Source organism: Doryrhamphus excisus, linkage group LG16, assembly GCF_037039965.1.
Source record: "Doryrhamphus excisus strain RoL-2023G ecotype Guam linkage group LG16, RoL_Dexc_Guam_v1.1, whole genome shotgun sequence".
In the NCBI taxonomy this organism is placed as follows: domain Eukaryota; kingdom Metazoa; phylum Chordata; class Actinopteri; order Syngnathiformes; family Syngnathidae; genus Doryrhamphus; species Doryrhamphus excisus.
The window spans coordinates 11,369,184-11,396,023 of record NC_136372.1 but is presented as its reverse complement, the minus strand read 5'-3'; the positions used below and the strand labels follow the sequence as shown (position 1 = coordinate 11,396,023).

The 26,840-nt window shown below is 39.9% G+C and overlaps 1 protein-coding gene across 6 annotated transcripts in view; it reads right to left on the bottom strand.

The window, feature by feature from the left end:
* Positions 1-101: 101 nt before the first annotated feature.
* LOC131103035 (thyroid hormone receptor alpha) overlaps positions 102-26,840 on the bottom strand; it is an 87,161-nt gene continuing 60,422 nt past the window's right edge. For 2 of the 6 annotated variants that reach the window (XM_058048886.2, XM_078797149.1), the window contains 7 exons: positions 18,866-18,927; positions 15,319-15,440; positions 12,402-12,549; positions 8,989-9,194; positions 6,861-7,007; positions 4,806-5,064; positions 102-2,892 (listed from right to left, as the gene is read on the bottom strand). In XM_058048886.2, the coding sequence (XP_057904869.1) occupies positions 2,642-2,892; positions 4,806-5,064; positions 6,861-7,007; positions 8,989-9,194; positions 12,402-12,549; positions 15,319-15,440; positions 18,866-18,927 (1,195 nt within the window). In that variant the 3' untranslated portion in view covers positions 102-2,641. Of the gene's footprint in view, positions 2,893-4,805; positions 5,065-6,860; positions 7,008-8,988; positions 9,195-12,401; positions 12,550-15,318; positions 15,441-18,865; positions 18,928-21,772; positions 22,123-26,840 lie in introns of those variants that run through there. The other 4 variants (XM_058048888.2, XM_078797150.1, XM_058048889.2 and 1 more) reach the window with 3 other exon arrangements.

The following is a 26,840-nucleotide window of genomic DNA, read 5'->3' as shown; positions in this document are numbered from 1 at the left end:
ATAAGGGGACATTTTCCTGAAAATTAGGGAAATTCAATGCAAAAAAAAAATTTACAAAAATTTTTGTAAAAAAATTTTTTTTTTACAATTTCTTTTTTGTAATTTTCCTTCCTCCTTACTGGTGGAACTTCCTGAATTTTCCAGAAGATTTCCCTCAATGTTTTGGAAAATATGCCTTATTTCCAAATGCCTGATTGTTGCAGAGAACGTTAAAATACGATAAACTATTAAAACAGGAGGGCGTCTAGGAAGAAGGGCAAAAATACTGGAGTTTCCCCCCCAGGTAAAACGGGAGGGTTGACAGGTATGTCTGTCTAGGGGACGATGTTGGCACGGTATGTGTGGATTGCTACGGTATGCTGTGATATAAAAGCGGGCGTCAGGACAGCATCTCTCAGCATTCATGTGCAGCTTTAAAGACAACTGCAATGTCTTGTTTATTTTGCACTGTTAGTTAACATTCACTGTCCTTTGGTGTGGAACTCCTGAGGAAAATATATGGTTCTTTACCCAACAATACAAAGAAACTGTGTTGTCATTTGGGGGGGGGGGCATACCTGTCAACACTTGCATTTGAAAATACGGGAAATTTTCTGAAGGAAATCGAAATTCTGGTCAAACCAAAATGTGTAACAACCCTGATTTTACAGAGTGTATCACGCATGACGTTAGTATTAGTATTAAAGTATTAAAACAGGAAGGGCAAAATACGGACGTGTCCCAGGGTAAACCGGGGGGTTGACAGGTATGGGTTTAATCTCTGATCCTGACCTTTCATTCAATATAATCAGGGACGGCTGGCTAATAGACAGGGTATGATGGTACCAACATTCCTGAGACATCAAACTATAATTATGTATGGGAAAATGAAAAGAAATAGACGCAATATGATCTCAAATAGCATCCTTAGGGATGTGATCAAAACCAGTGTTATTATTCTTTTAGCTCTAATTACAATTGGAAGAGGAGGCAGAAGGATCTGCTGCACATGTGAGCAAGTGGGCTTTGTTTTGCTAACCACATCCCAACGTTGGCCTGATTCTCTGGCTGCGTACATTGAACAGAGAGCTAGCACTAAATTCTTTATCGCAGGCAGTTTCACTTTATGTAACTCCTAATAGGCTGTTGTATAAGTGAGATGCTTGAGAACCAAAGGCTAATTATTCACAGGCTAATTATTTTCCCATGCAGATTTCCATCTCGCGAATAGGGGTGGGCGGTTAGACCCAAATATTCATGGGATCGGATCGATACTTGCATGATGAGATTGATATTTGTGTTTATTGGTCGTGTTCATATTGTTATATTTTTATGTTATTGGTTATAAACTCAGGGAATAGAGAGGCCAATTGATTTGAATGACAACCAACTGTAGTTTTTGCTTTTGTTTATTTTGCACGACTGACTTTATTTTGCTCCAACAACACTGACTGTGTTTGGTTTACATTGATTTGGTCCGTCTAGGGCCTGATTAATTTCTCGATTAATTGACACAACAAGCTTCAGATTAATCAAGCAAGAAAATAATCATCAGTTGCAATCCTAACTGTAATATTTTGTTCATATTGTTTATTTAATGTTAAATTATTATACAAAAATTACTTATTAATGCACAGTTTATTATAATTTATGCATAATTTATTAATATAAATATATATTTTTTTAATCAAGCCAAAATTATTGGCATCGGCAATACTGGTCCCGTACTTACTAAATTTACACTATCGCCCACCCCTAAAAGCAACACCCAAATAAGATCCAGGCATCCCAATAAATAAACACATTTTTATTCTTATTTACAGCTCATAAAATATTGATTTGCAAAAGTTTATTTGTATATATCTGACAGGGGAGGGGGGGTTACTGGTAACGGTTGTGATGTAGTCTAGAGGTCTATGTTCAAAACTTTCCACCAGCCGTCACTGATTATGAATATAAAATATTAAGCGTCTGTTTATTGGACACCATCATCATTCAATAGAAACGCTGACATCAGATCTACTGTACTGTCCTATTATATTAAGTGTTCCCACCGTAACTACTAGAGAGGTACAAATGAGGACTACATGGCTGTGTGTTTTCTCAGTAAACCACCAATAAATAAGACACTGTATTTTACAAGCTATGAGGTAAAAGTGCATGTGTTGATGTTTTTCCTGTGTCTGTGTGTGTGAGATAATTGAGAGGTCAGTATGTGAGGGGGAGGTAGGTTGACCAACACTGTCATGGCTCCTGGTGGAACTGTAGAGGGCACCACTGCAGATATGGAAGGTGCAAAGAAGCATGTGGAGTGGGATTGTCTGAGATGCTGATCAGGACGCAGAGGAAACTACATGTGTGAGAGGCGTGTGTGTGTGTGTGTGTGTCTGCATATAGTTGGACTTGAGTGTATGTGGTTTAAATAACTATACTGTACCTTTTAAAGTGACAAGACTAAGAAGCCACATTTTTTTTTCACTTGTGATGTTGAGTGCTGGTGGTAGGTGGTGGGTGTGTGACCCCCCAAACCCCCTGAAAAATGTTCACAGGGCATGTTCCCATGAAAGACGAAAAAATAATTAGCTTTCTCCCACTTCTTTCCCAACCCCTCCACCTAGATTCAGTTTTTTCAGTGTCAAAGGGGTTTGCCAATGTTATCCGGTCACACGTCCTGGTCCTCGAAGACCTCCAAGAAGAGCGGGGGAAACAGTTCGTTGGGACACTCCACCTTCATGTGGAGGAAGCGGCTGGCATGGCACGCTCCGATCATGCGTAGGTCTGTTACCTTCATCAGCAGCTTGGGCCAGAAGTGAGGAATGTTGTGCTTGCGGTAGTTGATGTAGTGCTCGAACGCCAGCAGGTAAGCCTCTTGGCACTGCTCGATCTTCTCCACATTCGTCAGCCCTGTGCGATCTTGGGTGGAAAAATACACAGAAGGACATGTCAATGTAATTTCTAGAAGATGACATCACATACAGCGGTGTGAAAACGTGTTTGCCTCTTTCCTGGTTTCTTATTTTTTTTGCACATTTGTTAAACTTAAATGTTTCAGATCATCAAACAAATGTAAATATTAGTCAATGACAGCATAACTGAACACAAAATAAATTTTATTCTATCATTAAGCGAGAAAAAAATCCAAAAGTGATCGCCCCCTAAACCTAATAACTGGATGGGTCACCCTTAGCAGCAACAACTGCAATCAAGCGTTTGTGATAACTTGCAATGAGTCTCTTCCAGCGCTTTGGAGGAATTTTGGCCCACTCCAAAGTCTTCATTTGGTTTTTCTTCAGCCAATCAGAGGTTGACTTGCTGGTGTGTTTTGGATCATTGTCCTGCTGCAGAACCCAAGTTGGTTTCAGCTTGAGGTCACCAACAACAGATGGCCAGACAGCAGAATTCATGCTTCCGTTTATCACAGCAAGTTTCCCACAACAGCCCCAGGCCATCACACTACCACCACCATATTTGCTGTTGGTATGATGTTCTTTTTCTGAAATGTAGGCCATTTTTGCCCAGTGTCTTATGATTGAGTCATGAACACTGACCGTAACAACGGTGAGTGCAACCTGCAGTTCTTTGGATGTTGTTTGCGAGGTGTTTTCTGACTTCTTAGATGAGTCATTGCTGTGCTCTTGGGTGTCATTTTGATTGGACGGCCACTCCGGGGAAGGTTCACTAATGTTTCATGGTTTCACCACTTGTGGATAATGGCTCTTACTGTAGTATACTAGAGTCCCAAAGCTTTAGAAATTGCTTTATAACCTTTTCCAGACTGTGATATCTCAACATTTCAATACAAGGCCATGTAGTTTGGGATTTTTTTGTCTGTCAATTATAAAAGGTTTCATTTAAAAACTGCACTTTGTGTTCAGTGGCGTTGTCATTGACTAATAGTTTGTTTTATGATTTGAAACATTTAAGTGTGCAAACACTTTTTCACACCACTGTATTGTAACTATTTCCAGCATGCACAGCAGCACAAATTTGTGAATCAAAACCCGTTTTCCTTATTTGTGGGTAAACCCGCCATTTTCTGCTTCTAATCCCCATTATTAGCTTGTTTATTGTTCGAAAACCCATTTCATTTACCATATATTGGGAAAGCTTGAGTTGCACAGAAGAACTTTAACTCGCTTCAGGGCGTGTTCTTCCCTTGATATTTATACTGTTACTCCTGCACCACAAACCAACAGGAGCTTATCCCTAACTCCTCCATAACTCACCACCAAAAATAACAACAAACAATGTAAGTGTAGCAAGCACACAGACTCTGCTGATATGGAAATAGACGCTTACAATAATAATTCATAATATGAATGCAAAACAATAATTACACAAATACTTCTACAAAACATATAGTTATTTCAGGCATGCTGGGAAGATCCGGTGATGTGGCTTAACTTAATTAACAAAATGGTCAGACTGAGAATGTGATGTGAATCAATCACATCCTTGGCCTTGTGTTGGGCGTGTGATGTTTGAGAACATAATCACATCAACACAAGAAAGCATAACAGCGCTGGAGGCAGAGAAGAAATCCATATGAAGAGATAAACATCTGAATGCATAACAGTGTTGAAAATGGAATTTCCCCCTGAAGTAGACAGATACACAGCTCCTTGTTCCGACAACACAAGGTTCATCTGTTGAATGGGACTTTTTGTTGCAGTATTCATACTGAACTTTGTGAACTATTGATCAGGGGTCTGAGATCGCCTGCAGCATTTTCTTTCCATCTCAGTCTCCAAAAATTCATTTCTCGCTTGCCGCCGCATATTAAGAGAAGAAAAATATAATCTGTTCATTGCAAACGTTTTCCTCACCTGAGCTCATGAGCAGGACGGCCTGCATCAACGCCACCTCTGAATCGTCAAGGTTAAACTGGGCCAGGCTCTTGCCTAAATCAAAGATGGCGTCCGACACCACACCCAGTCCCCCGTTCTTCAGCTGCTCACGTTTTACGGCCATCTCGCCACTTAGTGTCAGCGTCTCGCTTTCCGGATCGTAGCGGACGGCGGCACGTAGCGACATGATCTCCATGCAGCACCCCTTCAACAAGATGATCTGGTCTTCACACGGAAGCTGGAAATACAAAATAAGAATGTAGTGTCATCACTAAGATAACCTTAAGCAGGTTTTACAGTATTTACCAATATTCAGGTCAAAGTTTTAGTTTTTTTACTTAACTATTCAGCATACATTCTAATTTGGTTCACTATTAACCTACCTGAGAGCAATCAAGCTGCTAAATATTTGATAATACTGTTGTATTTGTAGGCTGCATAGTGATCAAGTGGTTAGCGTGCAGTCCTCACAGCTAGGAGACCGGAGTTCAATTCCACCCTCTCAGTGTGGATTTTGCATGTTCTCCCCGTGCATGCGTGGGTTTTCTCCGGATACTCCGGTTTCCTCCCACATTCCAAAAACATGCTAGGTTAATTAGCGACTCCAAATTGTCCATAGGTATGAATGTGAGTGTGAATGGTTGTTTGTCTATATGTGTCCTGTGATTGGCTGCTGACCAGTCCAGGGTGTTCAAGTTCAAAGTTCAAAAACACTTTATTTATCCCCGAGGGGCAATTTAAAGGACACAGAGAGCAGCATATGGAATAAAAAATGTAGAAAGCAGACAAGAAAAGTACCCCGCCTCTCGCCTGAAGACAGCTGGGATAGGCTCCAGCACCCCCCGCGACCCTTGTGAGGGTAAGCGGTCGAGAACGAATGAATGAATGTTTTATTTGTGATTATTTGTAGTGATGATGGCCTGCACGGCGATCAAGTGGTTAGCGCGCAGACCTCACAGCTGGGAGACCCAAGTTCAATCCCACTCTCGGCCATCTCTGTGTGGAGTTTGCATGTTGTCCTTGTGCATGCGTGGGTTTTCTTCTTTTGGGAGGAAACCGGAGTACCCATTTCCTCCCACATTCCAAAAACATGCTAGGTTAATTGGCGACTCCAAATTGTCCATAGGTATGAATGTGAGTGTGAATGGTTGTTTGTCTATATGTGCCCTGTGATTGGCTGGCCACCAGTCCAGGGTGTACCCCGGCTCTCGCCCAATAACAGCTGGGATAGGCTCCAGCACCCCCTGCAACCCTCGTGAGGATAAGCGGTAGAAAATGAATGAATGAATGTAGTGATGATGAAATATAACATATTTACAGCCAAATATAATTGTGTATCTTTGTGTCCAAAATATGTCCCTGCATTTCTATTGCACTTCTTTTGTTTCTAGTTAAAAGATAGGAAATTAGTTGACAGACGATCAATAGCTAGATAGATACCAGGGGTCCTTGTCTTAGAACGTTCCACACCAATGCCCTGGTATAAATGAATGAAAAATGTTATTGCTCGAGAACAAGTAACAACAAGGTGCATGCCTGGATCGCTAAGCGGAAGAATATAGCATGTGTCTGTGCAGCGACACTGAGTAAGAAGAACATTGCTTGTTATTTTTTATCACTTCATTATCCCTCCCTGGAAGCTATCCTGAGTAAAGCAAAGACAGGATGTTTTCCAGAGAGGACAGGGAAGGAAAAGAGAGTAATAATTAATTCATTGATGAAGCCGATGTTGGTGCCATGAAAAAAGTGTGCTAAGTCCCCATCAGTCTATCCTCGTGACATCCCTGCTTCCCACTACTCTTTTTCCAAACATGCTGAATAGTGTAACTGTAAACATGTGATGATCCTTCTTGTAACTTGTTAAGCATGTTCAAAACAAACTAGGTCATGGTCATGACCGCATGGAACTAGTCTACTGTACACCCCTTTTCATCATTTACATTATTTGATATAAACAACATTGAAAACTTGATATTCTGGAGTCTGTTAATGAAACCCAAACACATCAAATGGCAAAAATGACATGTAACCTACCTCTGAGAACATGGGTAGTTTCTTGGCAAAGTCCACCACACGTGTGATGGCAGGTGTCATGATCTTGGTGAACTCACTGAAGGCTTCCAGGTCCACCTTATCTCCTTCCGATGCAGGCACCAACTTTCCCTGACCAATGTCATCTGACTGGAAATAAACATCAATAAACAATAGCCACGTATACATGAATCCAAATATTCCAATTGCATTCGGTTTATCTGCTGAAACGAAATGAATTGAACCTTTGTATACACCTCATTTCCAAAGAAAAGTGCCAATCCGAATGAACATATAATCAGATTCCTTTCCCCAATCCGAATGAGGTATCTTGTACCCCCGAAACGCAAAGTTGTTCTTCTTCATTGTGATTTTCTTCTTCTGTTGTTTTTTGGCGGTTGGCCAGCAGCTTTCGGTGTGCATTACCGCCATCTGTGGAACAGAATCTAAACCCTTCTATACTTCATTCAGTTTTTCTTTAAAAAGAAAATATATATCTATATAAAACATGACTTGAGTTTAATTATAAAATATTAGCAAGATTGAATTTGATCTTCATTCATTCATTTATTTCTACCGCTTTTTCCTCACAAGTGTCACGGGGGTGCTGGAGCCTATCCCAGCTGTCTTTCCTTGGGGCGGGAGGCGGGGTACATCCTGGACTGGTGGCCAGCCAATCACAGGGCACATATAGACAAACAACCATTCACACTCATATTCATACCTATGGACAATTTGGAGTGGCCAATTAACCTAGCATGTTTTTGGAATGTGGGAGGAAACCGGAGTACCGGGAGAAAACTCACGCATGCACGGGGAGAACATGCAAACTCCACACAGAGATGGCAGAGGGTGGAATTGAACCCTGGTCTCCTAGCTGTGAGGTCTGCGCGCTAACCACTCGTCCACCGTGCAGCCCTGAATTTGATCTTTTCTCGTTTAAATTTATCCCGGGTGCGTTCTTTCAGTGCATGATCAGATATGAGGTAACATGCAGCTCGAGACGTTCTTCAGTTTTAAAAAATGGAGGCGAGCAATTGGCACTGGACTGCTGCGGAAAGTTTGTTTTTGATCCAAACTAAATTTCAAGACTGGATGGACGGACACGCAATACGGAATGGAGTTATTCCAACAAGTGGAAAAAAAACTCTGGGAAGCCGGTATCACGCCATGTTCATGTTTACGTTTTACTGCGCATGCCCCATTGACTATTCTGTTTGATTATAGCGGTACATGTAGAAAGGAGAATGGGAAAGGATTCTGTGGGTTGGGAATGAGCCAGAAACACATGACTTCCATCTTCAACGTAATGAATTCAATTAAAATTGATTTCCTACTAAAATTGTGACTGACCATGTTATGAAAAAAATGAATTTACAGACAAGCATAAATAAATAAGCGCTTACCGTAAATACCTCTGTATAAGCTGCTACTTTTGTCTCCATCTTATGCAACACTGAGGCGAATCTAAAGCTAAACTCTAATGCTGTGACATCTCCTTGACTTCAGAACGACTACAAATTGTTTAAACAGTCTGACTCATGGCGTCATTTTACAAAGAACACTAAGCTCATCAAACAGCCCAAAGGTATACATGAGAAATGTACAAGCATGTACCAATACGACATTAAATAAAACACAAAATAAAATGTAAGGTTTTCTCATAATGCAGTGCCTCCGAGCAATGCATTCATCAGGGTGCTGCAATAACATCAGCCTCCCTCTGGGCTCTTCTGTCTCTCTGGTGGACAAAGGCAGCATTGTAGCGCCATCCATCCATTTTCTATTACAACTGCTTTGCTCAGATGAAATGGATTATGGGAAAACTTAAAAAAAACTTGCATTGGTACATGTTTGTATATGTATTGGGTATACCTTTTCTGTGTTAAGTTGTTGTGTTCTGAGTTTAGTATTTTTTGTAGGATGGCATCTTGTGTCAGACTGTTATTTTGACTAATGAGCTCCTGGAATTTCGAATGGGTTGACAATCTCAGTTTGAGTTTTTTTTTTTTTTTTTATAGTTGATGATTGGCTCCACAATATGCCATTTAATGATATGGACATGTCCAACTTATACATGGGCGTGACTTATACACTGGAATTTACAGTACTTCATTTTTACAGCACTTACCAGAAACTTGCGCTTCTGTTTCCAGCTGGATCCCTGCGCGTTGGTGTTTCGGTGGGCTTCCGTTGCCATCCTGATCAACTCCCACTCTGTGGTGTTCGGCTCTGGTCTCACCTGCAGTGTTCGCACCAACTCCTCCCTTTTTCTTTTTTCACGATTCTCCTCGATGAGACGCCGCTTGGCCACTCGCTTTGAGTCATCCAATACCACTGATAGATCAAAAGAAAACACAATGGTGAGGTTGTGCTCGTGCGGGGAAGTATTTCATTTCTGTTTTAAGGTAGTTTAGATAGTTTGGTTGTGACTATGACTTCTGTTTATGGATCATCTTATGGCACGTTAGCCAGCACTTTCCATCCAGCCCCAGAATAAAATGACTGAATTTGGGTCCTGTGCTAGTAAAAACCTGAAAAAATGTCTAAAACTTGAATAGTTTTTGACAATGGCTATCCAAAAACATACTTTTGTAAAATCAGAAGCACCGGTTGTAAATCTATTGTGGATGGATCATTTCATTGTGAGATTCCAAGACACACAGTACGGCTGATTTCCTTTAATTCGCCTCGCCTCACTGTGAGATCACGGAGGAGAAAATAGTGATCGTGAATTAACTATCACTGACGATCTGCTCTGCATACCCTTGAATGTTCATGCTATTTGCTGTCTTGTCGTATTTCTGTCTTTGAGCATGATGATATTTTCATGGACTGATCAATTTAACATTTGACTTGGCATGAAATTGGAAAAAAGTGGAGTAGTTACGATAAGTACGATAAGCAGAGATGGATTTGTGATAAAGCAGGTTAGGTTCGGTTTGATACAGAGTAATTTGCGTGCAGGAACGCACATTGCCTTATAAGTATATGGCTTAGTGGCTTAACCAAGGTAACAATGCTACAACAACCAATTTTTCATAGAAATGACCCCTTCGGGTCTCACAAAAGTGGTTGACCATGTAAGTGGACACTTTTTAGCGTTGGTGGACTTGATGAGTTGGTGGACTGTAGTATTTATAAGTATGTGTCAATGAATGAGAAACACTATGATACATAAAAGCTCCATAAAAGGCCTGGGTTCATTTAACAATTGACTGTAGTGTAACTGCTACATAAAATATGTCAAAAGACAAGCCCAGGTGTTTGTACATTTATGTTAAACTGCACATAATCCGAGTTTAAAACATACAGCTTTAATTAGGCCATGAAATGTTGGCACACAACATTAGGCTATGTCCACATGAACACGGATATTTATTTTAAAAAAAAAAAAAGCAAATTTCCCCCCCTTCGTAAATAAAATTTCCATCCACGCACGTGGAGTAGGGGACCTACTGTATTATATTCATTTGCAGGTCTTTGTATTGAGTTCTGAACTCCTATAGAGCAGCTACACACCATAACCCACACAGAAAGCTTTCTAGATCTTCCAGACTCTGTGCCTCTTCCAGCAGTGTTTGTGGAACTTACTCCCCCACCCACCGAGACCACTCCAAAACTTTCAAGGCTCAGTTCCAAATGCGCGAATCTCACTATCTGACACGTTGGCATCACAATAATAATAATAACAAGACAATAAATAATAATTAACACAATAATAATACAACATTGTAATGACATTTCTAGGTCAGAAAAGAGGAAAAGCATAATAGGTCCCCTTAAAAAAAGCTCTGCCCACATAACACGGAAGCACAGAAAGCAATCACAGTTGACTTGGTCATGGAATATAATGACGCTGTTCATCAATATAATGATATCGTAGATATGCATGAAATGTAACCAACAGCCGTAAGAGGATAAAAGAGGAGATACATTGTCGAACATTTGTTCTGACACAAACCATAAAGCTCAGTTTTCCCCATCCACACACAGACACTCTAGCCAGAACTTTGAAAATCTCCACTTGTTTGCCTGTTGTTTTTAAAATATCAGTATTCTTGTGGACATACTGTACCATAGTTCATCCGTGCTTGTTGGGATCACTCAAATTAACTATGCCTCCTGGATCGTGCTCAGAAAAGGGGCCTTTGCAGACAATGACCACATTGCCGGAACGTATACAATTACAAATAGCAAATGTGCCTGATCTCCAAAGATCCCAAATAACAAACACTAAATTGCATGTCCAAACTAAAACAATTGCTATTATTACTATTACTAACTATTAGTGGTCTTGATGCAGGTGACCTACATTGGTTTTGAGTGCGATTTTTAACAGGTGCTATTTAAAGGAGAAATATGATCTCAGGGAAGAACTACATTTGAAACACTTATATGCTAGGACTACGTTAAAAAGCCATAGCATTTCAGTATGTGGAATCAAACTATGGAATGGATTGAGCAAGACCCTCAAACAATGCACAACGATGAGCCAATTCAAGAAACAATACAAGCAGTTGATGTTTGCTAAATACAAGGATGAAGAGTCTTGAACCAGTCATGATGTGCTATACGTATCACTATATTGACACATAATGGTACCCATTATATCATTGGATGGTCATATCACCTCGTACAAAATAATTTAAAAAAGGCAGGAAGTGAACAAATGTAACAGTTACTGGTTTTAAAAGTACCAGATGGAGGGGTAGGATTTAATAAGCTTTGCTTCTTCCTACTCCTTTTGGACATGTGGAACTGTGAACTGATTATGTGATGCATTCAATTGTAATCTGATGCATGTTCAAATGAAATTAAACCATTACCATTACCATAAATGAGGATGTGGTACCGGCTGTTATCATGGCGAGTTTGGAAGAGCATAGCGGCAATAAAAGAAAAATGAGGTCTGAAGCCATGGAGTTAGAAATTTTGGTTGAAGATGCAAATATACACACTCTGCATCATCATAATAATGCTATATTAATCTATTTTGTCATTTAATATACATGTTTTACACTAACAAAACATAAAAAAAGTACATTTTTTTATTAACAAAACAATTTTCATTTTTTTAGACTACAACTGATTATGTGATGACATTTGTGATCTCTGAAAATGTACTTACAATATATAGTGTTATCGACTAACATGGCTACATATCCAGGTGAAATCCATATTATTGGGATACGGGACGCAACAGTGGTGCACGGCTCGATATTAAACGATGGTGCACTGGAATATTCCAGACACAAGAAAATGCAGTGTTTTCCATCGGAGATATGGCTTGGCTCCTTTTTGTGATTGGCTCCAAATCAGCCCTTCCAGTATCTCAAAAATTGCAAGGCCGGGTAGATCGGGTCTGCACGTCTTTCGTAGATCAGGCCCTTAAGTGCAGCTTTTCCCAATCAACTCTGGTCGACGGGAATGATTGCCTTGTTGTGATTGTATCTATTTGCCACCTATTTTTGATTAGTACTGTACTGTAAGTACTGTATTAGGAGGGACTACAGAAGAAATGAAAGGTTTATGTGAACTCACAATCCATTGCCATGCCCACAGAGGTACACTTCTTAAAGCGGCATAGCTGGCACTGGTTGCGTGTGATCTTGTCGATGATGCAGCAGCCTTCATATTTACACGTGTACGACGGGTGGAGGTTCTTCTGGATGGTTCGACGGAAGAAACCCTGTTTGCACAACAGAGAGGGAGAAATGAAAGATAAATAGGAATTAGTAATTTGATCTATTTTGCCGTTCTGTTATGCATCTTCATGGTAAATACGACAAAGTCAACCATGAGTCACAATGCATTCATCCATAAGACTCTAGTTTTGGCTACTTTTGCAGTCAAATTGACAAACATCTGAAGGACATAAACTTCCTTGTTGTCAGTGAGGAAGAAGGAAGTTTTGCAAAGGCCACTAAAAGTAGAATAGATTCCAATTGGTTTGTGAATCACTGAAAAAAAATGAGCTTTTCTTCAGTATGTCCGAGCAGCTGATTCCCCATGTGATATAGCGGGATTTGATTCTGAGCAAATCAATATGAAACACCCATTACAGTTTCCAAAAATTATTCTCTTCACTTGTTTTATTCTATGAAACGACACTATTATATTTCCATGTGGAAATCTGAATTTTCCGTCATTCATTAACAGTCTGTTCCAGGGCAATTAAAGGAAAACTGTACTTTTTCTGGAATTTTCCCCTTCATCCACAATCCTTATGTGAAACATGAGCACATATTTATTTCCCTTTTCTGTGCATTCTCACGAAATAAAACTTGTTAGTAAGAGCTTGCTAACAATGCACGTCATTTGGAGGTACCTACAGTGAAGAAAATAAGTATTTGAACACCCTGCTATTTTGCTATTTCTCCCACTTAGAAATCATGGAGGGGTCTGAAATTTTCATCGTAGGTGCATGTCCACTGTGAGAGAGATAAACTAAAAAGAAAAATCCAGAAATCACAATGCATGATTTTTTAACAATTTATTTGTGTGATACAGCTGCTAATAAGTATTTGAACACCTGAGAAAATGAATGTTAATATTTGGTACAGTAGCCTTTGTTTGCTATTACAGAGGTCAAACGTTTCCTGTAGTTTTTCACCAGGTTTGCACACACTGCAGGAGGGATCTTGGCCCACTCCTCCACACAGATCTTCTCTAGATCAGTCAGGTTTCTGGGCTGTCGCTGAGAAACACGGAGTTTGAGCTCCCTCCAAAGATTTTCGATTGGGTTCAGGTCTGGAGACTGGCTGGGCCATGCTAGAACCTTGATATGCTTCTTACGGAGCCACTCCTTGGTTTTCCTGGCTGTGTGCTTCGGGTCGTTGTCGTGTTGGAAGACCCAGCCACGACCCATCTTCAATGCTCTGACAGAGGGAAGGAGGTTGTTCCCCAAAATCTCACAATACACGGCCCCAGTCATCCTCTCTTTAATGCAGTGCACTCGTCCTGTCCCATGTGCAGAAAAACACCCCCAAAGCATGATGCTACCACCCCCATGCTTCACAGTAGGGATGGTGTTCTTCGGATTGTACTCTTCATTCTTCTTCCTCCAAACACGCTTATTGGAATTATGACCAAAAAGTTCTATTTTGGTCTCATCTGACCATAAAACTTTCTCCCATGACTCCTCTGTATCATCCAAATGGTCATATGCAAACTTAAGACGGGCCTTGACATGTGCTGGTTTAAGCAGGGGAACCTTTCGTGCCATGCATGATTTCACATCATGACGTCTTAGTGTATTACCTACAGTAACCTTGGAAACGGTGGTCCCAGCTCTTTTCAGGTCATTGACCAAGTCCTGTCGTGTAGTTCTGGGCTGATTCCTCACCTTTCTTAGAATCATTGAGACCCCACGAGGTGATATCTTGCATGGGGCTCCACTACGACTGAGATTGACCGTCATGTTTAGCTTCTTCCATGTTTAGCTTCTTCTTGTTTAGCTTTCTAATGATAGCTCCAACAGTGGACCTTTTTTCACCAAGCTGCTTGGTAATTGCTCCGTAGCCCTTTCCAGCCTTGTGGAGGTGTACAATTTTGTCTCTGGTGTCCTTGGACAGCTCTTTGGTCTTCGCCATGTTACAAGTTAAAGTCTTACTGATTGTATGGGGTGGACAGGTGTCTTTATGCAGCTAACGACCTCAAACAGGTGCATCTGATTCAGGATGATACATGGAGTGCAGGTGGACTTCTAATGGGCAGACTAACAGGTCTTTCAGGGTCAGAATTCTAGATGATACACAGGTGTTCAAATACTTATTTGCAGCTGTATCACACAAATAAATTGTTAAAAAATCATGCATTGTGATTTCTGGATTTTTCTTTTTAGTTTATCTCTCTCACAGTGGACATGCACCTACGATGAAAATTTCAGACCCCTCCATGATTTCTAAGTGGGAGAAATAGCAAAATAGCAGGGTGTTCAAATACTTATTTTCTTCACTGTATAGCGACTATGAAACCCTCTAAATGTGAGAGGATCCATTGTACTCCAACACAAGTAGAAATGAACAGACTGATTTTCCATAAAGAAATGACCCCTATGGGTCTAAAATGTTATGTTTAGTTTATGTCGGCGTCTACTTAAATTATATTTTTAGTAATAAGAAGATCATGGTGGACCACAGGCTGGGGTCGGCAACCTTTACTATCAAAAGAACAATTTTGCCTGCTCTTATGGGGCAGTGAAGCCTTTTTTTGTATGAATTTGTATAAAATCAAAATAAGATGTAGCCCACTTTAATTTAATAAAAAAAAACAAAGTTGGCATGTTTTAAAAAAGTAAACATAAAGCGTTTTGGGATGTGTCTGAACAGTGACTGAACAATGCATTTCCTTCTGAGGACATTAAATAAGCCGAAAAGGCTGAGCAAGCTGAAAAGTTTCATACTAGAACCACACAACTTAGCTAACAACGTCTCTTATTAGCTGACCTGTACCTTACCTTGCAACCCTCGCATGTGATACAGCGGTAGTGGTAACCGGTCGCCTTGTCTCCGCACACCACGCATGGTTCATCCTTCTCCAGATAGCTGGGGATGTACCCTGGAACAGAGATGCTAAGAGCTATAGGAGAGGAGGAGGAGGTTACAGAGGAAGACGGGATGAAATGAAGAGAGAGGTGAATACCGAAACGCCAGGTAGAATAGGATGGGCAGCCAAAGATGCAGGGAACGAGTTGTGATTCAAATGGGGAAGAACATGAAGGGGAAGTACAGGGGGGGTAGGGGCATTGTGTCAACACAAAATGAAGCTCCTTTTGTATTAGACCCCCAAGAGCAGGGGTGTCCAAACTTTTTTCCACCAAGGGCCACGTACTGAAAAATGAAAGCAAGATAGCAAGATCTCATGGTGTATAGATATCATATATTATTTCATATTATCTTGCAAACTGTATTTGTATACAACTCTGGGTAAAATTGTTAATTTGTTAATACTTTGGTTGTTTATATTGTTTATTTTTTATATTGTGTATTTTGTACTGCTTAACTGATTCTGTTTTCTTGCTGCTGTCCAATGCAAATTTCCCCACTGAGGGACGAATAAATATATTTTGTATATATGTATATTTTGTAAAACAACACCTGTAGATATGCTCAGTAGTTATATACATTATATTTCAAGAAAAAAATTGCATCTCAGCTTTATGATACAGGTGAAAAAACGTAGTATTGGTATGAGCTAACATTTGTAACTTTTATTTTTGCAATATTATGACTTTTATGACTACACATAATATTTTGACTTTATTCTCAAAATATTGCAACTTATTACAAAATTGTACAACTTACTAGGTGGAGTGGAACCTTGTTATGACTGGATGACTGCTGTCGACACAAGTGGTTGTCAACATAACCAAAACCAAGGGAACAAAAAAGTTATATGGAATCTAATTGAATCTAATTGCAATATTATGACTTTATACACATAATATTTTGACTTTATTCTCATAATTTTATTAAAAATTTATTAAAAATTATATGGAATATAATTGAATCTAAACAAGTGAGTGACGTGTAGGCTACTTGGACAGATTGTCTACATTCCTCCTAACATAAAAACATCAATATACTCTGCCTTAATTATTATAATTATTATAATTATTAATTATTAAGTGGCGACATGCATGAACTTGCTATTGGCTCACTTGCAATAAATGTTTACTTCAATAACCTAACCTCAGTGTGTTAGTGCAGAGTTTATATTTGGAATCCAAAGAAAAAGCAAAATGCATGACGACACAATGGTTTGACCTTCTCTCTTTTCAGTAGGTCCATTATGTTGGAATTTATAGCAGTCGCTCCTAGGGGTGTCACGAGATTGTGACAAGGTTTCATAAATCACTGATAATTATGCGATAAATGAAAATGAACTCAATAATTTTGATGCTATGTCTGTTTTCCTCGTGTCTCATCTCCGAACAGAAGGAAGAGCAATCACTCTGTCCATTGGTTCAGTGCCTTGACGCTTCATAGAAGAGCAGCGGTTCTTAGAACAACATCGTGAAACCTTTTGTTAGTCATACAACCGCTTTGGCTATGCTGGGGGAGGCGGGGCCGTTAGCATACACACATAGCAATGTAGCAAGGGAGCCTCATGAGCCTCAATATATTAGAAAGTCGGATCAGGAGTAAAAAGAAGATGATTAGAAAGTCATAATTGGTTAAATAAACAATGCATTTTCTTGTCTTGGGAATTGAGTATCTTGTGACGCAACCCTAGTCGCTAGGGTTCAAGTCCCGGTCCACCATAGTCTTTTATTGCTAAAGAGTTAAGGTTGACATACATGGTTGACTGCTTTTGTCGGCATAAAATTTGAGACCCAAAGGCGTCATTTCAATAAAATTGTTGCGTTTATGTCGACATGTGTGGTGGTATTGTTAAATTTTGTGCTAAAAAGCGTAAAAATGTCAACTGCAACATATGGCATGGTTGCATTAACCTGAATTCTACCACAGCAAATTATTATTTTTTTATCATTACCCACCCGAAGAAAGGTTTGCACATTTATGGAAGCGTTAAAAAAAATACAAAAAAATTACCAATATTCAATATTGCGCAACACTTGATTAGCGAGCTCAACAGTGATGCAACCGGATGCATTTCACAAATAAACACAAATTTGTACAAAATAAGACAAATGCTGCGCCAATACAAGTTCCTGAAATAGTGCCAAAATGCTGCAAGTGACTGAGGTATTCTTTCTTAGGTGTGATATTTGATATTATATCTTAGATGCACAATATTATTGAGACGTGACATGACATTACCTCAAAGCTGCATGGAATCAGCCATCACATATCTGACATGATACTGTGAAAAATAGTTATCTCATTCTGTGTGGAAGTGGTAAGCTTTTGGTTTCTTACTTCTTATTTTGAATTTAGAATATATACATTGTTAATCAAATTGGCTTGAGGTAGATTAACTTGGTTAAGTATATTTTTCATCACAATAGTAGTCATGCCAAAACATTGTGTTGCTGCTGGATGTTCACAGTATCCGAGTGATACTGTATGTTTGTTTTCTTTTCCGAGAGAGTTAGGTTCAAGACAACAATGGACAAAGCAAGTGCAGAGAATGAGAGACAGTTGGACGCCCACTACAACAAACGTAACGTAACACTTTACAATCACTGCAGATTGCATGTTTACAATCCTGAGATGAAATAATTCTAGACTAAGTTTATTGCTCTGTGGCACATGTCACCATTTTTTTATTATTGGCAGAGAAACCAATACTGATAAGATCTAATTTTTATCCCAATATCAGCAGATATTAAAAAAGATAAAAGATGATAAAATATATGAAAACAGAAGATAAAGATCCAAATAAATCACCAACAAACTGCGGTATGTTCAACAATCCTCTATTATCTCCATTCATGTCATGTCACAAGTAAAAGTGTAAGCAATGGGTAGTTTCGGGTTTTGGTAATGCCGACAACTGCTGATGTCGAAGTGAGTCACCGACGTAAGTATTAAGTTATGACCTACCCCCCAAAATTCCGAACCTCATAAAACACCTTAACAATGCCAGGATTACGTGTCCTTTGGTGGGATTAGTAGGGACATTAGTAAGGATAATAACTTGTTAAAGTTGCAGTTAAAATATGATGAGTCTATCATTTGACTTTCATTCTCATACCAGCTTTTTAAAGTCGTTTTATAACTTCTGTATGTGAGTCTTGGTGGAGGGTTTATAACAGGGTTCTTCAATTTTGACGACCAGAGTGAGCTCATTCTTATAACACAATGCCGCTAAATGAAAAATAGCAAGATGTCTCGTACAACAGCGAGGACAACACTGGGGGAGTCCACTCCAATATGATGAGGTATACTCAACATTCATGAGACTTCTCCAACACATCAAAAGAAGAGCATCATGGCTCACATGGCTCCTCCATTGTGAATAGATATATATATATACATATTTTTTTTTGGTAAGGACAAAAGCATGGATGGGGAAAGTTGGAAATGAGTCACCCTTACCAGACATACTCTTCATTGAAGACTGGCTGTTCTTCCTTTTTCTCTTTGGCACATCGAGCCACCTGGGGGAGGATTAAGATAAGGTGGGGTGTCAAAAAAGGATGATACAGTTTCATCATTTATTTGTTCACGGGTTTGACCGACAATTCAACCAAGACCCATTTCCACTTTCAACTCGACTGAGGTGATTTGGCTCAGAACCATTTTTTTTCACTTCTTTCTGGCAAATTTATTGTATATTTCCTTTGGACTTTAACCTACAACGCTGTTTGAAAACCAGAAAATATTTATTGAAACACACATCTTTTTATGTCTTAAATGGCTCATTTTCTCCGATTATACGTACTATTTTATGTAATATGAGTGTAAATGTGACTATAGGGGTGTTATTTGATTTCTAGAGGGCTCTAATAACATTCAAACCTGTATGTAGAAGGTTGTAAACTGGTTTTCCTTGTTTTCTAAGCAGGAAAACATTTCATAATATTGAATCCTGCTTCATCTTCAGTGTTGAATTTGCAGAAATGTGAGGGAGACTATGATTATATTTTCAAATTCATTATGAGCGCATCTGCTGTTTCCATGACCTCCATTCTTCAAACCACCTTCATCTTTTTGGCCTCCTCCTCCACGTCTGGCTATATTGTTCACTCGTGTCACATTTTCATTGCTCCTTTCTCCTGTGTGCGTCCCATTTTTCAGTTCCACCTTTCTTTACCTCTGTTCTGAAACGTACTGTTTCTTTCTTTTCACCAATGCTTAGTAATAGAAAAACAAGCGGTGACGTCTCGTTTTCATTTCTCGCTGTTCTTTTCACGGTTGATCAAACGTGTTAGTTTTATTGCCGAGCACATGCTCAGGGCAGTAACACTGTGGGAAAGTGTCTCGGCCGGTCACTATAAACTCTGTGAGGTGAGCTGTGAAACAGAAGCATTGTACATCAGCTGAAAACAACAGTCATCACTTTATTACGGATGGGCTCACCATGATGTAATCATGGATATTTCACTATCAGAGAGGAAGTTGGTTCACCGCACCAGAGTCTTCTTTTTGGCCTCTGGCCTGAAATACGTAATGAAAAGCCTCTGCGCACATTGCTACAAAATCCTGTAATGCTTGTAGTTAAGCAAGACATAGTCACTGATGCAGTTCCTGTTGTTATTATTATTATTTGGTTTACATAAAAAGGATGTGCTCTTATTTTGAAGGCCAGACGTGTGTTGTGTGGACAATTCAAATGAGCTAGGTGCAAGAATATACATGCCTCTCAAACTTATTTCACTCAGAACTTGCACTCGTTTACATTAACAAGCAGTTTTTTTTCAAAGCCTTCCTTTCTTTTCACACAGGAAGTGAACACAATGCAAATGGCAACATGTAAGCAACCAAATTATTGCAAGTGTCAACATTGTGAATAGAAATAATTGAATAAAATTAGGTAATTTTGCTCCTTCCTAATCCTTTTCAGATATGTTAAATTGTGCAAATATAACCATGTGATGTCCCTCTCAATGTAACTGGTTAAGCAGGTCTGAAACACATAAACCATATTATAGCATAGATCATAATCAGAGGTAGGAGAAAGTCTTTAATCCCACGTCTCAGTCAAAGTCAAGTCTCAAGTCAAGTCAAGCCCCAAGTCATAGACTTAAAATTTTTAAGCCCTTACAAGTGATAAGCACTGTTGAATAAAACGCTATTGTAACAATATATTACATTTGGGAAATGCATTTTGAATTGATTTATTATATTTTAACATAACTTAGTCACAGATAAAGAGTTGTGTTGTTTGGTCTAGAGACAGTGCCGCTGAGGAAAAGACAGGAAGCACAACTGGAGGTAGCAGAGATGCGGATGCTGAGTTTCTCATTGGGAGTGACCATGATAGATAGGATCAGGAGCGAGTACATTTGCAATTTATATACTGGTTGGAAATACCCTTGTGAGAAATTCATTGTAAAGTAATTGATAAAACGTTCATATAATTCAAAAAAATCATGGAGACATTCAGACATTTCCTTCAAGAACTTTGGTTAGTGCGCTGATTTAAACCATGCTAACTTTTATGACCCTACCTCTGAATAGAATCGGAATCGAGAATCATTAGGAATCTGAATCGAAAAGCAGAATCGGAATCTGAACCGGAATAGCTGAAACTCAAATGATGCACAACTTAAATGTGCATGTGAATAACCTTCTACCATTCTCCAACACTCATTGAAGCCACACCCTCTAAGGTTCATCGTGGGAAAATGTGTTGTCTTGCTGGAATGATATAACAATGGGGACACATTTTACGCAACAGTATTTTCAAGTCGTCATATTAAAGTCCAAGTCACTGATATCAAAGTCCAAGTCTGGAGATGATATTGTGAAGTCAAATCCAAAGTCATCCATGACCGAGTTATCATTGATTAAGATATGCCTTTATTCGATGATGATCTTCAGAATAGTCAAAACCAGAGCGCTCTCGTTGACAGAATTAGAAGCAAACATTGGGCCAATTGGCAAAACATTACGCAACAAAGCTTCACATGTGGCTATTAATACATACAAAAAGAAACTCAGAACTGGAATGCACTGTACTACTGTTACAACAAACGCTTCAGCAGCAACGCAAAACAAACAGTCTGTAACCATATGCCTTGCTTGAAGTTGCAAGATGTCTAGCATCCACCACAATGACAGGAAAAGAAAGCTGACTCAGACTTTAGGAGACTTTGAAATACTCACTAAATGACCAATGTGCTACTTTCAGTGGCTACTTTCAGTTTCTTGATGAGAATTCGAGTATAAGTATAGTGTCTGTAAGAGTTGTCAATCGGATATCTGCAGTACTACCAAGAACACCAAAGTGACAACTGAATCAATACAAGACCCTGCAAGTGCATAAACACAAACACCAACCTGTTGATGCAGTATGGCTGTAAAATATGCATGTTGCTCTGGTTATTGTTTGCTCTTTCAGTCTCCCGGCGCTCTCATTTACTGAGTACACTCAGTCCTCAGTGGCTGTGTTTGCAGTGAAGTTGTCCGTGTTGCTCCGGGTCCTCAAAGCAGTTGGCAAACAGCTCGCATTGATCTCCCCTCAGACGGAGGTCTGAACTCTGACAACCTCCCTGTAACCTCAACACTGAAGTTGACCCCGCGAAAGTACACGAGCCGCACAGATTGTCGAGCTCTTGTCAGTTGTGACAGCACAAGCGTTTGAGTCCGCCTGCCTCAGACTAACTGCTGGCAGGAGTGACTACGCTGTTTATTTCCCTCTCTCCCCTCCCTCTTTCGCTCCCTCTCTTCCTCCTTCTGGTTCACCCTCCCCATCTGTGGGTGCATGAGACACAATGTGGCATTCCCTTCCGTCGCAAAAAAAGCTGTGTAATTATGTCAATGTTATGCTGTTCTAACATATGTCATACAGGGGAAACCGGTCCTATTTGTATTGAAAACTTGGCGTACTCAAGTCAGTCCCAGTATATCGTGTTCTTTTTACAAAAAAGACCACAACTTAGGTTGTCATAAAATTCGAGACCCAAAGAGTTTCAAAGAAAAAACGGAAAAAATGTGAATCCACTGTGTACTCCTTTGCAACTTTATTAGCAGCTTTCTGCTAACACTATGCCAACAACATAACATTCTTTATTAACATCTTCTCGGCCCCTTCAATAAATTAGTTAAAAGAAATACACATAGAAAAATAAATAAAGAACAAGAACGCATGAATGTTATTTTTAAACAGCTAAAATAAAGTTGTCAGTTTGAACCGTCTCTTCTCCCTCAACGTACCAAACGTCATACTACGCTCACCATAATGCCATAATCGAGGGGAGCCCTGAGCTTGTTTCTCTGCAACAAGATGGTCCCATCTGGGGGCAATGGGAGACATTAGCCACGTTTTCATGAGTTTTTCGTCTTTCCGAATGGAATCTTTGTGAATGACTTTTCCGAAAACAATGGTATACATGGAAAGGAATAATCCAAGCTCTTGTCTACATGTGCCGCTATGATCAAACAGAATAGTCAATGGGGTAAACATCAACATCATGTGATACCGGCTTCCCCGACTTTTTGTTTCACTTGTTGGAATAACTCCGAGTTTTTCGTACGTCCAGTCTTGAAATTATATTCAGTTGTTTCAAAGTTTGGATCGAAAGCAAACTTTCCGCAGCAGTGCTGATTGCTTACCGCCATTATTCCGTTTGAGTGGGTACAAGATACCTCAATCGGTTTGGGGAAAGGAATATTCCATCCCTGTGAATCCAACTATATGTCAATTTGGATTGCCACTTTTCTTTCGGAATGAGGTGTATACAAAGGTTATGTTGTTTCTGTTTGAGTAAATAAACCGAATGCAAGGGGAATATTTGTGTCCATGTATACGTGGCTAATGACAGAGTGCAGAGGTGCACACACTTTTTCAGCCTGAGAGCTACTTGGGACACGGCCGAGTCAAAACGATCTACCACATACTAAAAATGCAAGACACATTTTGACACATGCGTAGTGACGCGTGTGTGTATACAACTGTGCTAAGTACTGCAAAATAGTGGTGGGCAAAACCGTTCATTTCAGTAAACCGTATCATTACGTTCATTTCGGTCAATTGGTCGTTAGCCTGTGATCCCCCCCGTGTCGAGTCAGTCCGTTCACTCATGGTCATGTTCGTTCCGACTAAACAGCGCAACAGTGTTGGTCATGAACGAACGGCCGAAGAGTGTCCGTCAATCTCTCATCTCGGTCTTTCAGTGAGCTAACCCCACCCACAGAGTGAGGTGCGACGATAGGATAAGACAGGCAAGGACGCAGATAGTCCCGCCCTGCAAAAGGAACGGTGAACTGACTCTCCAGCCAATCAATAAAAAGCAACTGCGTTTGCCTCATCTGTCAGTTTTTTTTTTTCAATGCCATGCAATCTACCCATAATGCCTTTGTGATCGAACAGTCGATCGCGATCGACATAATGGGCACCCCTGGCGTAGTGCATTGCATATGTCCACTCTACTCTGTTGTTGCTGTCACTGCAGAAAACCCCAGTTCACACAGATATGATGTCGGAAATGGCAACAGGGTTTTCAGGGTGGTGGCGATCTCAGAGTGCTGTGTCATTACTTTCATCCAGAACATCTGTACAGTTTTTGTCTTTTTTTAAATCGCCATTGTTTGCGATCTCCAGCAGTTGACGTTCTTCTTGCATAGATATGCTGGAGTCACCTGGATTTTTCATAAATGGGCCACGGATCCATTCCTTGGCAGTTCTTGTGTCATTTTTGGTCGGGAAGTAGCGCTTGAAGTCTTTTAAAAGAAAAGACAGGTGATCCTGCCCCAGCTGGGAGAATGAAGGCTCACACTCTCACACAAAATCCCTGCTAGTGTCTGAACATTTCCAATATGCCTCTGTTAACGTGCCGTCCCAGTAAATCCAGTTTGGCATTAAATGCAGCTACTCTATCGGCCAACTTGAAGAGCGTTGTCATTTTCCCCTGAAGTGACAGATTGAGTTCATTGAGGTTGAATACTGTATGTCACACAAGTAAGCCAGTTTTGCGACTCATTTCTCATCACTGAAATGTGCTGAGAGAAATCTTTGCAGCGGCTCTGGCAATCGTAATTCAAACACTCTGGCCAGCGATTACCCTCGAGGTAACCATCTTATTTCTGTGTTTAAGAGAAGCCATCCATCTCCTCACAGAGCTACTCAAAAGGCTAGAGTTAAGGGTGTGTGCTTTGATGTGGTTAATAACTTTGACAACATCATTCAGTACGCTGTTCAATTCTGGTGGCATTTTCTAGCATTTCCCTGTGAATTGATACAATATGTAGATTCCACTCAGATGCTACCTCCTTAATGCGAGGAGTTAAACCAGACAACCGTCCAAAAGGACGGTTTCAGTTTTTCTGACATATACCCATCCAGCGCCTTGAACGGTTCTTGGCAATGAGAGTGCACATAACATATCTTCATGTACTCTACATCCTCCTGATTTTGTTGTTGTCCACATCTGTTGATCCGTCATGTTGTCACATTTGTGATGTTCTGAGTGCATTGGCATTTATTGATGTGGTGGCTGCCAGTCATTTCTTCTGTCTTTCTTGCTGCTGTTTTTGTCTTTCCAAATACTCCGGTGGCTTTGAATTCAGAGTGCTTGGTTTCCAAGTGGCAAAGCAGTTTTGAAGGTTTCCTTGCCTCATTAGAAAGTCAGTCGTCACATATTTTGCAGGGTGGGCTTGGTCTGTGAGAATCACATGTCGTGATAAATCCAGTTCAAGTAGATCTTGTTGTATTGTTTGTTAAAAGCTTTTATTTCTTGGAAGTGGTAGGCTCTTCTGTCTTTTCACTGGAACTTTACCCCTTTGAAAAGAAACTTTGCAAACATTTTACTCATTTTTGCAAACTTGTGGGTTTGTCATTGAGATGTAACCGAGAGAATCTGGTCATTTTTCAAAAAAAAAATTTCTAAATGAAAGGAAAGGTATTCAAAACTGTGGGTGAGACCAGCCATGTTGTTTGGTCTAGAGACAGTGCCACTGAGAAAAGGACAGGAAGCAGAACTGGAGGTAGCAGAGATGAGGATGCTGAGATTCTCATTGGGAGTGACCATGATGGATAGGATCAGGAAGGAGTACATCAGAGGGACATTACATGTTAGAGGCCTTGGAGATAAAGTCAGAGAGGCCAGACTGAGATGGTTGGGACATGTCTAGAGGAGAGATAGTGAATATATTGGCAGAAGGATGCTGCGTTTAGAGCTGCCAGGTAGGAGGCGTAGAGGAAGACCAAGGAGGAGGTTTATGGATGTAGTGAAGGAGGACATGAGGGTAGTTGGTGTGAGAGAGACAGATGCAGAAGACAGGGTTGGATGGAGGAGATTGTTTGCTGTGGTGACCCCTGAAGGGAAAAGCCACTGAAATAATTAGTTATTTCGTGGGCAGTTGGCGGCCCGGTACCCATCCATGGCCCGGGGGTTGGGGACCACTGCCCTAGAGGGCAAAAAAGTCCACTCTTAATCAACTTGAGTTCTAATAAAAAATACCAAACATGTAAATATTATTATTATTTTAACCCTGTTGCCACTGTTTTTGCTTAGAAAAATACAAACCAAATGTTAAATGAAATAGGTTATTTTCCATATAATAAATGTTAGAGGCCTGGGGGTCTTAACTATACATACAGTGAGATAGTAGTAAAATTGATTTTGAACAACAAGCAACAACCACTTAACAACAAGTAAATGGCTACTTTGGACACCATCTTATATTAACATCTACCAGCCAGTTCAAGGGCGTCGACATTAATGAGTTCCTCTGTGTTATTTAAATTTCATGAATGTCCAATTTGTGCTTCTCTTCCATTAATCTTTCTCCCTATCTCTTGGCATCCTCATTAGTAGTGATTAGTTAATGTCACTGAACTCATTTTCATGTCTTTTCACTGTGCAGAATGTTCCATGTTTTCAGTGTATTTGTCCCTCAGGAATAAAAAGCCAAAAAAAGCTACTCAACATCCAAACTCACTTAGGCTTTAACACTAACTGGATTACGTAACAGCAGATGATGCAGTCTCTCCGATACAAAGAGGATGGGAAGGCTATTACTCTTCTCATGCCAAACACTTGCGTTGGGAAATCATTTATATACTCTATATCAGGGGTCTCAAACTCAATTTACTTGGAGGCCACTGGAGATCGGGTCTGGGTGAGACTGGGTCGCATCAGGTTTTCAAAAAAACCCCCAAAAACGCATTTATTAAAAACAATTTTTTTTTTTAAAAACTTCGCTTTGGTTCCAATTTTCTACAATAAAAGCTCAGATAAAACATTCCACTGTTCTCAAATATCTTACTTTTTATTTTTCTGCACAAAATAAGATGAAAAATAAATAAACAAATCAAGAATAAAGAAAATCAATCAATCCATAATAAATAAATAAATATAATAATAATAATAAAAACTTATGAAACCACATATAGTTGGTGGGAACA